This window comes from Centruroides vittatus, unplaced genomic scaffold (genome assembly GCF_030686945.1).
Source record: "Centruroides vittatus isolate TY-2023 unplaced genomic scaffold, ASM3068694v2 contig_1033, whole genome shotgun sequence".
Taxonomy (NCBI): Eukaryota; Metazoa; Arthropoda; class Arachnida; order Scorpiones; family Buthidae; genus Centruroides; species Centruroides vittatus.
Window position 1 is genome coordinate 1,419,329 of NW_027120671.1, and position 13,181 is coordinate 1,432,509.

At 26.2% G+C, this 13,181-nt stretch overlaps 1 protein-coding gene across 5 annotated transcripts in view; it reads right to left on the bottom strand.

Annotated features, from left to right (window-relative positions):
- The window catches only part of LOC136968563 (muscleblind-like protein 1), a 194,829-nt gene that overhangs the window by 152,686 nt on the left and 28,962 nt on the right, over positions 1–13,181 (bottom strand). For all 5 annotated transcript variants that reach the window (XM_067262575.1, XM_067262589.1, XM_067262581.1 and 2 more), the window contains exon 2: positions 5,649–5,946. In XM_067262575.1, coding sequence (XP_067118676.1) covers positions 5,649–5,828 — 180 coding nt within the window. In that variant the 5' untranslated portion in view covers positions 5,829–5,946. The remainder of the gene's footprint in view (positions 1–5,648; positions 5,947–13,181) is intronic.

Genomic DNA, 13,181 nt, shown 5'->3' on the forward strand with positions numbered 1-13,181 from the left:
CGCATGTTTTAACATTCTTAAATGAATCAGTAGAAGGAGTATTTGGTAAATTAAAACTTATTAAAAGTCAGCACAGACAGGCATTAAAACAAACACAATTGTTGCTTTGTTATCGACTAAACAATATATTAAAGAAAACGGAAACAGGCATTCTTAAATTTCAATCATCTAATGATATGCTATGTAAACCAATCTAATTGAAACTGTTAAAACAAAACAAATATTTGGTTAGGTTGTAATAATTTAGATATTTCAGGATTTACAAGATGAGAATTGGAGGAATTCACTACCCTCGAACCAAAATTATATTTAAATAAATATAACATTGATAAAATACTTACATCAAATATGTTTTATAAGATGATAACAAAATGACATCGCCACAATACCGGGCTGCAATTTTTAACTATATTTTTAATTTATTTCATTTAAAACATATGCTCTCCATTTCAAATTTAGTAGCTTGCCCCTGTACATCATACTTTTCCTTTCGTGGAATCTTTTGTACATCCATCACACAATAGATTCGTGCCGGTCAATTGACACCTTACAGAGAAAAATTTTTGAATTGAAATAACATGACTTGTGATTTGCATCGGAGCCCCTACTGTTAACTGATTTTACAACATTTTCACTGAAAAATCATTACTTTTTTTCAAAATAAGACATTAATAAAATTATACCAATATGAATTGGCAAAATGTATAATTATGTATTTTCTGTCTTAAATACCTATCCTAAATATAAATATTTGGTTAATGTTACCTATGGTGCCAAAATGGCGGCTCGTCTTTGATTCAATGAAACAGAAGAAAGAAAACAATGGAGACGCACGTTCTAACCTAACCTAACCTATTCTAATAAATTACCATAATTATTATCAACAAAATTATTAGAATCGGTTAGGTTAGGTTAGAACGTGCGTCCCCATTGTTTTCTTTCTTCTGTTTCATTGAATCAAAGACGAGCCGCCATTTTGGCACCATAGGTAACCTTAACCAAATATTTTTATATTAATTAATGAATAGACGCTTTTTTTTCTTAAACGCTTAATTATAACTAAACTTAAAGTAAAATACTTTTAATAACACAAGCAAATCTATCTCCTTAAATAGAAAACTCAATAAATTTTAGACTTTTTTAATGATTTTTAGAACGTGGAATCATCTAATAACCATATCTCGTGGAAGAAAAGTTAAAACAGAGTTTTAACAAAATGGAAAGCATAAATTTTAATGAAATGTTAATAGAGGAGGTAAGGTATTTTATGTGACAGTGTATCTCACTGGTCAAGATTTACACCGTTTGAGGACAACTGCTTAGTGTGCATGCACACGCCGCTTTCCCGTCCGTCTTTCCAGCCACAATCGAATGGTTTCGACTGATGCAACGGCTCAGACGGTCCTATCTTAAGGCTTGGGCATACCTATCGCTTTGGAGAATCAGGGGCCAGCTACAACAAGAATTTTTCATGGGCAATCCGTAGCCCCTATTATGGGCTTCGCCAAACCCACGTAGATGTGGAAATAGCCTTCTTAGTGCCAACATGGCGGAAAGACATAAAAAAAAAAAAAATCACACAAAACTTCAAAATGTTTTGATAATTTTTCCGCTGTATGAATAAACATTTTAATTATTTATATTCTACATGTAAATTATTAATGATTTCTGTGTTAATTTTAAGAAATATCTTATTTTAACATTGTAATAAAAATAAAAATAAAATTATATCTATGACAGCCCGCACGACTTCATTTTAAATTTCAATAAAGGTCCTTTGGCTTAAAATTTTATTCAGATTCAATCTAAATAATATTACTCAAACTCATTTTAAATGAAATTTAAAATTAATAATAACTGAAAATTGAAAATTCTTTTACTTCAAATGATATATTAACATTTATCATCTTCGACAGATGATGGATTATGACAAAGAATAAAGATGACTTTTTAATAAAATATACATAATAAAATTTAAAAATTTTCATTCTGAATATAGTGAAATATATATTTTTTTTCTTCGTTTTTGGGAATCGAAATGAGCGTGCTATATACCTGGCCTCAATTTTACTTATTATCTGGTTCGCAATCGAACAGACCCCTCCCATATACTCGTACGTGAATGAAGACGAGTTATGATGCCCTATCTTCATGAATATATCACGAATATCCAGATCGAATTCGAACCTAAATCAATCAGTATGATATAGGTGTGGTTATCTGGGCGACAGTATTGTAATGAAATGTTATAAATCTGATTAATGTGATGACATAAAAGCCAAACTTCTGTTATTCCAATTCTTGTAATCTTTATTGTAAAATTAATTTCATTCACATAATTAAATACCATTTGAAATTAATTTTGCATTATCTGTTCCAGTTGGAAACAAAACTATGTTTTGATATATGAAATCTGAGACCACATATGGAAACCTTAGAGGCAGGAGGTCCCGGTTAACTGTATAAGAACTTAGCTAGTAAAAAAATAAATTTATACTATTTTCAAATATTTATCGTCAATTACGCTTGATGATTAATTACCAAGTTACAAGTAAAATATAGTTACTATATACCTCGTACATACTATTTTAAAAAAAACTGAAAAATTTGAATTGATAGAACACGGTATGTTTCTAATTTTCTATTATTTATATATGCCCACATGTGACCGAATAAAAACTGATACTGAAGTTTGTCGCGTGTTCTACCTTATCAACGGGCTGGCTGGGTGAAGTTTTCCGATTTTTCTTCACGTATCTAACACCAAAATAGAGCCAGTTTCCTACAGAAAGTCCTCCTGGGAGAGATACCCTCTTAGCAGATCATCCACACGTTACATTGCCTTATTCCATCAATCCAATCCAATATATCACTTACTGTATATGTTATTATTATTATTATTATTCCGTTATTTAGTAAACAAAACTTAGACAGCACAGAAAAAATTACACTGTTATTTTAAGAATCATTGAAAATTTCATTGTATATTTTGATAATGGGATTTTTAATTCAGTTATTAACTAATTTGTTTTATCTGATTTGATTTATCTTCTTTAATATTGCGTATAGTAAAATTAATATTAAAAATTATTTAAAATATACTAATAAAATCCAATTGAAATATTTTAATTAATAAATTTAAAATAAAGCATAGAAAGAGGGAGAGAGAGAAAACACAATATAAATAAACTAATACATGTGTCATCAATAATTAACTATAAATTAGAATAAAACGATACTATACTAATAACAATTTTAAATATAAATAATATAGAAAGTTATTAAATATTTTAAAATTTCTCATCAATGCATACAAACTTTCTTATTTTCCTTACAACATCAGTAATATGCCAAATATATCACAACTAGTAATTTATTTGCTTAAAAGGTTTTATTTTTCAGCATTTTCCGATAATATCTCATTCTCCTTCGCTTTCTTAGAATTTATCTATTCATTTCGCAATCTGTACATACATTTAATAAATTATTTTCTCTAAATTTTGTAAAACATTATTTACAGAATGTTTCTCTTTCTTTTCTTTTTCAATCATTCATTAAATTGTACTAAGGACTGTAATGTTTTAAAAAATTATTTTATAATAAATGCAAAGAATAAAAATTAAATATATATATATATAAATTTTCTCTTTTGTTAAAGAATTAAATCAGAAATTTAAATATAAAACAAAGAATTAAATATTGAATTAACGTTATTTTAATTAAGAATGTTTTTATATAACATAAAAACCGATAAACTGTTTGGTAAATTCATCGTACGTCATTTGGTATCGAGTTTTTTCAAACACTAAATATAGAAAAAATTCTTTAACGAAACTAACAGTAATGTTCGGTTTTAAAAATCGCTTACTTTTATTGATTTAAGCCAGAAAAATAACGGTTTAAATCGAATTAAACGAATTGTACTGTACTGTATTAAATACTAAAAAATTATACTTAACGAGCAATTATAATTTATCATTACTTATACTATTACTAATTACATTACTGTAATTAGTGACAGTATAAGTTTGAGAATCATTTTGTCTCTATACTAATTTGTCCATTCTGACTGTCTTGACCTTATAGTCACAAAGTATCGATGTTTAGGGATGACACCAGTACGTTCATCAATCAAACAATAACATTTAACTACATCACTAAGCAAAAATGCAAATAAAATTTACTGAAACTTACCTGAACGTATAGTCAATGTTTTATGATCGTAATCGTTGATTATAACGCTAACAAAATGAACATGTGATTGATTATATTTGGAAAAAAACCAAACTATTCAACGATCGAACAAACTCGTGGGATTTCTTTTGATCTTTGCATGAACTTTACGTTTTTCAATCATAAAAAGTTATGAATATATAAATTTACAAACTTTTCCATTGTATAGAACATATACAGTATTTTCTACATACCTAATTTGTATTCATTTTATAGAAAATATATAGAGACTATACTAAATAGTTTAGAGTAGTTTGCAAAATGTCACATATGTATATATAATATAATATTAGGCCAATTTCTCTAAACTTTTTACTGCTGTTAATAAACAATTTTCCATAAAATTTCGACATTTGCCAAACTCATTACGATCTATTCTGGTCTATATATTAGCTGGAGCAAAATTTAATTTGCGTAACGAAGTAATCTTAAAAAAAAAAAAAAAAAATAGTTCGACCATCAACTTTCACATATTTCCAATTCCTTAATGATCGAATTTCTTATCAGCATTCCTTTCATCTTAACTATTACTTAATTTCGATAAGTTTTAAGGATTAATTATCTAATTAACGTCAAAAAAAGAATTCCAAACACACATTAAATAATCTTTTTTTCGCATCATTTTCCATTTTAACATGAATCATTTGCATTATCCTTACGAACTTCGTTCCATTTTCTAAACGCTTTAACTTTGGCTGCATTGTTCGTTCGTTTTAACAATGCAAGTCTTTTTGTGTACGTTTTACAATACGATTTATTCATTCTCTGAGCAAACAACTTTTATCTTCTTTCCAAATACTTTTCACTGCAGAATACGCCATAAGGTTTAAGGATAATCGATACGTTTAAGAGCCAATATCTTGATTAAAAACTTTTACGACATTCCCATTACTTATCTGAGTATATTATTTATTACTACTTCTCTATAACTATAATAAATTGTATCCATAATAATCATCAGACTATAAACATTTGAAAATTATACAAATATTGTATGTTTATAGTGGACAATGCTCTAATTATATAATTACGTACTTAGATAAGCAATTAACTACTCACTCGTGTCAACAGTATGCTTTTATGGTAGGTTAATTATATGTAACAATATCTAATTAGAATGAAATCTTTTAATGAACTATTGTATCTCGATATACTCGAAATTAATTCTTGAAATAAATCATTTCTTCCCTTTTTTTTATCAATAGTTAATCTAATTAACCCATTAAAATTTTACTTTTTTTATCAATTAATTTAATGATTTAAATATGAACTTCAAGACTTTTAAGCCACACAATGAATAAATTGACACGAATATTTGTTTGACGTAAATAATATATAGTATAAGGATGCATCATTTAAAATAAATAGCCGACGGGAATTCCCGTATAGGGTATTATATATGTAAAGAAAAATACCTTGGTTGAGTCATAGCAAGCGATGACACGTCCGTTTTGCACTTCAACGTTGGCAGGTGGATGAGCAAACTTGCACTCTGTGTCGGGACGGGTACATTTGTTTCTTTGAAACTCTCGACATACTTCTAACTGAAGCCAACGGGAATCTTTTACGTTCGTTAGACTGTTTACCATGGCCATACTAAGTGTAGGATTGAATGGCACATATACACTTTTCGGGTTTTATTTAGAAGTCACCACCACATGACAAAGAACGGACCTGAAATATTTATTGGGCCTGCTGGACGGGGTCTGAAACCTATAAATAAACAAACGGAAACATTTGAATTTTAAATTAATAAAGAACTAAAAATTAAAGATAACTTCAGGCGGTATATTTTAGCATTTTACTACATATTAAAACATTTATTTTTAATTAAGTATAATTAATATCCATTAAAAAAACGATTTATAGAAAAGAAAGAAAATAATAATGATAAAATACGGTTTAATTAATGAATAATGCAGTGAAACCTGTCCAAAACGAAACCTGTCAAACCGGAAAAATATTCGATTTACACAGGTTTTACTATACTTCTATAAGATATGGGAGATTCTCATAAATAAAGAGTAACCACATAATACGAAAGCTTATCAAATTATGTAAATATACGTTCATGCAATTTAATCAAAAATATATTATTAACCAAAATGAGGAAACAAAGTAGATCTATACTTAAACATTTTGGTTAATGTAAACCTTGATGCCAAGATGGCGGCTCGTCTCTGATTCCAGCAAGGAAACAGTGGGACGTACTGTACGTTCTAACCTAACCTAACCTATTCTAATAATTTGGTTGGTAATAATTATGGTAATTTATTAGAATAGGTTAGGTTAGGTTAGAACGTGCGTCCCCACTGTTTCCTTTCTTCTATTTGCTGGAATCAGAGACGAGCCGCCATCTTGGCACCAAGGGTTACATTAACCAAAATGTTCAATATTCAGTAAAAATTTGATCAGTTATTAAAGTATTCAGCTATATACAATTCCATAACGATATACGTCTATATAATTATCGTATTATGATTTTAAAATGTGATAAACAATATCGCTTTTAAATCAAAATAGCCTATTTAGAACAGAACTAAACGTTAAAACTAACGTCAATAACGTTAACCTCAATTCTAAATAATAATACAGTAGAGCATCGATTATCCGACCTTCGACCAACCGCCACATCGGTTAACCGACCGCGTTCTAATCGGCAAATTCAAATGTCCGCTAGTGATGTGGCGCTACAATATTTGTCTACGTCTTGGCTATTTAATATTATTTTTGTTAAATTTTTGCGTGTTTTAGCTGGCAACACTGGCTCGATCACGAAAGGGAGGCCAGTATTTAAACCAGGCTTAATTTTCTATTTTTGCTTTATTTTTGTATTTATTTTGTGCAAAATAAAGAAATAATTTTTAACGATACAATAGCGACGATTATTATTTAAAAAAAAAAAAAATTGTTAGGCTTAACATCGATGAAAACTCAACGCGAAGTAGGTTAATACCGATATACTAATATAGTATACTAATAATGTATTTTTTCATACTTTTCGGTTATCCGTTTTTTCAGTTATCCGACTAACCCCAGTCCCCGATTGAGTCGGATAATCGATGCTCTACTGTAATAATAATAATAAAGATTAATAATTACAAAAGAATTTCGTGTTGTTAAAATAAACATAACATGAATAATTTAATAATAATAAATTTTAGAATGTATATAAAGTATTATAAATATTATCGTGGACAGAAAAAGAACTAAAAGAAAACAAACAGTTTTGGTAAAAATATTTGGTCCAACTCTCAGAAAGATAGAAACGAGGAAATATAAATGTTTTCTTTTATCGATCCGTCGTTCAACCCATTCTTTATTCTCAACGTATTTATTGTGCAATTAACCAATAAATGAAGCAAAAAAAAAAAAAAAAAAAAAAAAATGGAAAGTCTTATTTCACTTCAGTTCAATTCTTAACAGATAAAAACTTTCATTCGGAGTTTTGTTACTTAATACTTTCTTTTATTTATCTCTCTGTTCTCGAAAGAAAACCAAATAAATAAATTATTCCGTATAAATTACGGCATAAAATCTTCCGAAAACAAGCTCGAACTTTTTCAAGAAAAGACGAATAAGTTAAATTTCTTCAACATATAAAAAACAGATCAATCAGAAATAACGTTGAACTTAATAAAATATTAAATTACAACAAATAAAAAGTATATTAACGGTATTAATAACTCATCTTTTTCTAATTGTGTTATTAAATAACAAGCATGTCTTTCCATATAATTTAAAATAATGGAGTCTTATTATTATTATTTCATTTATATTTATAGAGGGTAGTCATTTGTTTTCAGAACATGATTTTAATTTTCTTTTCGATAACGGGGAGTGATTCAATTTAAATTTTTTAACGTTGAAAAACGACATTGAAAACCATTACAACCTCCAAATTTCTTTTAATCTAATAAGCATTCCTTCTTTAATTTTTGAATTAATTTTTATAATCAATATAAGAAGAATTTTTCTCGCTTAATTCATTGAATGTAGCTCTATAAATTAAATTATATTTTCGATTATTTTTAAATCCAAATTAACAGATGATAAAGTAATTTAAATACTAATTATCGAGTCAGATTAACGTTAAAAAATTGAAATTTTCTAATATATCTATTATTTAAAAGAAAAGACGAATAATAGTATTTAAAAAGTCAGAAGAAATACGATTATTTTATTCATTTTATAATGAAAAGATTAAAGAAAAACAATTAAAAATTGGGCCTTAAGTAAAAAGAAATTATTTTTCTATTTGTTAATTTGTGAGATTTCAATTAAAAAAGTAAAGAAATGATAATTAGAACAATGAAATTTTGTTCTAATTATTTGTTATATCCTACATGTACTATTACATTTTAACAAATTTCGAATAAATAAAGAAATGAAAGAAAACTTCTGTTATTATCTTGCTCGTAAAGTAATTAAAATGAAGAATTATAAAAGAATAAATATACAGATTTATTCTCTAATAATGAAAACAACTGTTAATTTATTTATAATTAGCCTATCTGCAATATATATATTTTTTTTAAAGTATCAAAGTATAAGATTATCTTCATGATTCCAGTGTATTTAGTAAATTGAATATTGATGGAAAGTTTTAATAATTCTAAATATTTTCCTGTTTATAAAACAATTTAATATAATTGTAATATATTATGTTGAATAAAAATTAATTTAATGTTGCCATTCTTTTTATTCATGTCCTAGAGGTAAACAACAAAGACATCATGACAGTCGATGGAGAAGTATGATTAATATATCAATTTACATGAAAATACGTGTTGGAATAGCGATTTTATTTCAAAATTCTAAAATTTTCTATATAACATAATATATAGCATAATATTTTTACATAATAATATTCTTTAGATCAAGTTCAGCAATACTGCATTATAAAGTGGCATAAATATGACAGTAAATCTAATCTAAGTAACAACATGGTGCAAAAATATTAACATATACGAAAGTTATAACATAATTAAATTTTAAACACAGATCAGATAAGGTTACATTAATGATTATCCTATATATATATACACAGTGAAACCTGTCGAAAACGGAAACCTGCCTAAACGGGGAAAAAATTCTTCAGAACGAAGCGATTTTCTACGTTTAAAAAAAAACTTGTCCAAAACGGACATCTACCAAAAACCAGAAAAATATTCGGCACCGTGAGATTCCGGCTTACACAGGTTTTACTATATGAAACTTTGATATATCTGTTCTTTCGTACTGCATCTTCTCAAGTCTTCTTTACGTTTTTTATAATTCAAATGGGTTAATGTTACCTTATGTGCCAAGATGGCGGCTCGTCTCTGATTCCAGCAAGGAAACAGTGGGACACACGTTCTAACCTAACCTAACTTATTCTAATAAATTACCATAATTATTAGCAACCAAATTATTAGAATAGGTTAGGCTAGGTTAGAACGTGCGTCCCACTGTTTCCTTGCTGGAATCAGAGACGAGCCGCCATCTTGGCACCTAAGGTAACATCAACCTTAAAAGGTCATTGTAAACAGTTTATAATTTTTATATATTAAATTAATCTAACTATCGATTCTTTACAATCCAAAATATGAACCACAGAAAGTCGTTTAGAATATATAGAGTAACTCGTATCTAAATTCATACTGGAACGTTTATGGCGAAGTTCTGTCGCCATTCTGAATAATTTATCATATGTACTTTTTTTTATGTATAAAATTTTATATAATAATATGATTTATATATATAAATCAGATTTATCTAAAATATCTAAATTTTTTACATTTAATGCATAAAAAATATTCCAAAATTCAAAACTACCAAATAATTCGAAGAATATTAAATACTTTAAATTATATAAATGTGTTTAAAATGTATCACAAAAAGTCAGTTTTATACAATTTAAATGACGATACGTAAATGTTATGATTAATAAATTTGCTATACAAACCATATTTTATTTTATTTTCTATCATCGAAATAGAAAGTCCATTTTCATACAAACTGAAGTCTATTGAATTTCAAATAATATAGAAAATATAATATCAGATAATCCACTTTAGTAATTATAAAAATAAGAAACATCAATAATACTTTGTGTATTTATACTGTACTAAATTGGAAATCTTTATCTTTATTTTATGATTTTAATTAATTTCTTTAATATTACTTCTTAAAAGATCGTTCTGTCATTATCATAATCGAAGATAATTTTTAAAAAATGTATGTAATTTACAGTACTAAAGTCGTAAAAAATATAATAAAATAAGATCAACGATAAAAAAATACCATTTAACTTACTAAATATATATTATTAAAAGTGGAAAAAAAGGAACGGAATAACCCAGGAGAATTTTCGAATTATTTTTAATTCATAATATGCAGATCAGCATTAAAATAATTGATTCCTATGGAGTTAGTAATTTCCATTTTCGATTAATTCTTTTGTGTTTCGTTCCCCCCTATTCCATTTCTTCCATTATCTAATAAATAACAACGTAAACGTTCTAGATTTATTTACATTCCTTACAAATTAACAAAACTTTTTTCTATTTCGCTACCGAATAAATTATGTGTAATGAAGTTAGGGATTAATAACGGACAATATAAGCTAAAAATTGACAAATTATTAGAAATATTTTAACATATATTATTAATTAATATTCATTAAATAAGTTTAGTCGTGTAAATTGTTTCGTGGAAGTCGTATTTTTTTTTTATTTTTGAATGAATAAATATTTACAAACCTTCTGAAATTTTTAATTTATTTAATTTAAAATATATATTCTCCATCTCAAATTAGTAGTGTCTTGCCCCTGTACATCATACTTTTCCTGTTAGCAACGGAGTCGTGCAGGTCATGTTTCAAGGGAAAATTTTTGAATTGAAATAACGTGACTTCCGGTTTGTATTGGAAGTTTATATACAGTTAATCGGGGACCGCTTGTCCCTAATTTTTCCATATCTCGCCTCAGTTTTATATATCTAACTCCGTTCTATGAATTAAGGAAGGACAGACAGGCAAATTGAAATTCTAGCCTTAAAATAAACGAATAAAAAAAATTTGACGTGCCAGTAACAATTAATATTGATTTAAGATTATCAACGTTTAATATGAACAATTCACTTTTTATTGTTTCGCGTTTAATATAATTTATTTTATTGTTTCTCGAAAACCCTTTAATGTTAATATAATTTCTAGTTCAAAAGCGAATTAAGGAGCTTCAAGACAATGTAAAATAGTAAGAAGAAACTTCAATAGCTTTGCTAATAATAATAATATATATAAAATTTAATAATTTATGAACAGAAAACTAGAATAGATTAACAAATAAAAAATAATTAAATTTAATTTTTGCGGCTTATTTTTTTAAGTTAACAAGATTAATAAATTCAAAAACAACTTTTCATAAATTAAAAAAATATTGTTTATATATTTCTTTTTTGTTGTTTTTTTATTTTAAGGTAAAAGAAGTGAAACACAAATATATAAAATTGATAAAAACACAAAATAAAAACTAATATATCGAGACGTATTTTTCTTGTTGAAGTTTATTGTAAAGTGAAATAATACCTCCACGAAACAACCGAGTTAACAGTAAAACCACGTCAAATTCTTATTGAATATTAGTCTTACAAGTGCCAAATTGTAATATGATCATTTCTTTAATATTTATATTCAAAATATCTGGTTGGATGTTTCAGTATCTAAGACTAAAATAACCAACAAATATAAATATTTTTTCAATGCATTCCTTCAACAAAGATGTATATATATATTAAACAACACAAAAAAATAATAATTTCCTCGTACAATTTTCTAATATCTCACGCCCAATTTAACACGTTTTAAATTTATTTAACGTGTTAAAACACATGTTAATATTTTCATCATCGTCGTAGTTATTATTATTTAAATCAATTTATATAAAAGATTCAAATGCAAACAAGATAAAATTTATTTGAAAGTTTTAATAAGCATTCCATACACATCATTAATTATCCAAGTGAAAAGTTGGTAAATATAACTTTATCAATATAATCGCTTAAAACGAATGTTTAAATATTAAAGCAACGTAAAGTGGCCGGTATTAATAAACTGCTACATATTTCAGTAGATAACAGATGCAGAAATTAAATATGTGTAAACGAGATAATGAAAAGTAATCTTTTTTTTGTTTTTAATTCAAATAAGAAACTATTAATATACATAATTCAATTTACTTACTGTAAATACTCCTTTTAATTTATACACATATATATATGCGAAAGTAAACGTATTAAATTTAATGTTTAATTCTATATACAAGACATTTTCAAGCCCTATAACTGATATATATATATATATATAGAAGTTACAATTATTTTTTTTATATAATGAATATTAAAAATTTTACCAGGTTTAAAAGAATATTTAATGTTTATTTAGATCTAGAAACTTGAAAATAAGTGATTAATACGCTCCATCTTATGTCAAAATAATAATAATAATAATAACTACTGTATAATTGTCAGCAGTAAAAGTGTTTATACTACTGTATATTATACATACATATTATGAAAATTTATAACATTCATAAACTTATCATTATTATAATTATCATTAAAAGTTAATAAATATATTTTTAAAGAATTTATTAATATCTATTGCAAACATAATTGATAAAATGATTTGTCTAATTGATTAATTAATGCAATCATTAGAAATAATATAGGGCCTACAGTATATAAAATTATAAAAATAAATAGAAAAGAACTGTTGGACACATAGTGAAACAAAATGGGAAATTTTGTAAACAGCATTTATTGTATATTAAAATTTAATAGATACAGAATGCATTTCGGATTTACTTTAGATATACAGCTAATATTTATATATAAGATAAATACAATATCAGTATATACATATAATATTTACAGTATATAAATTATTACCGAGAATGGATATTATT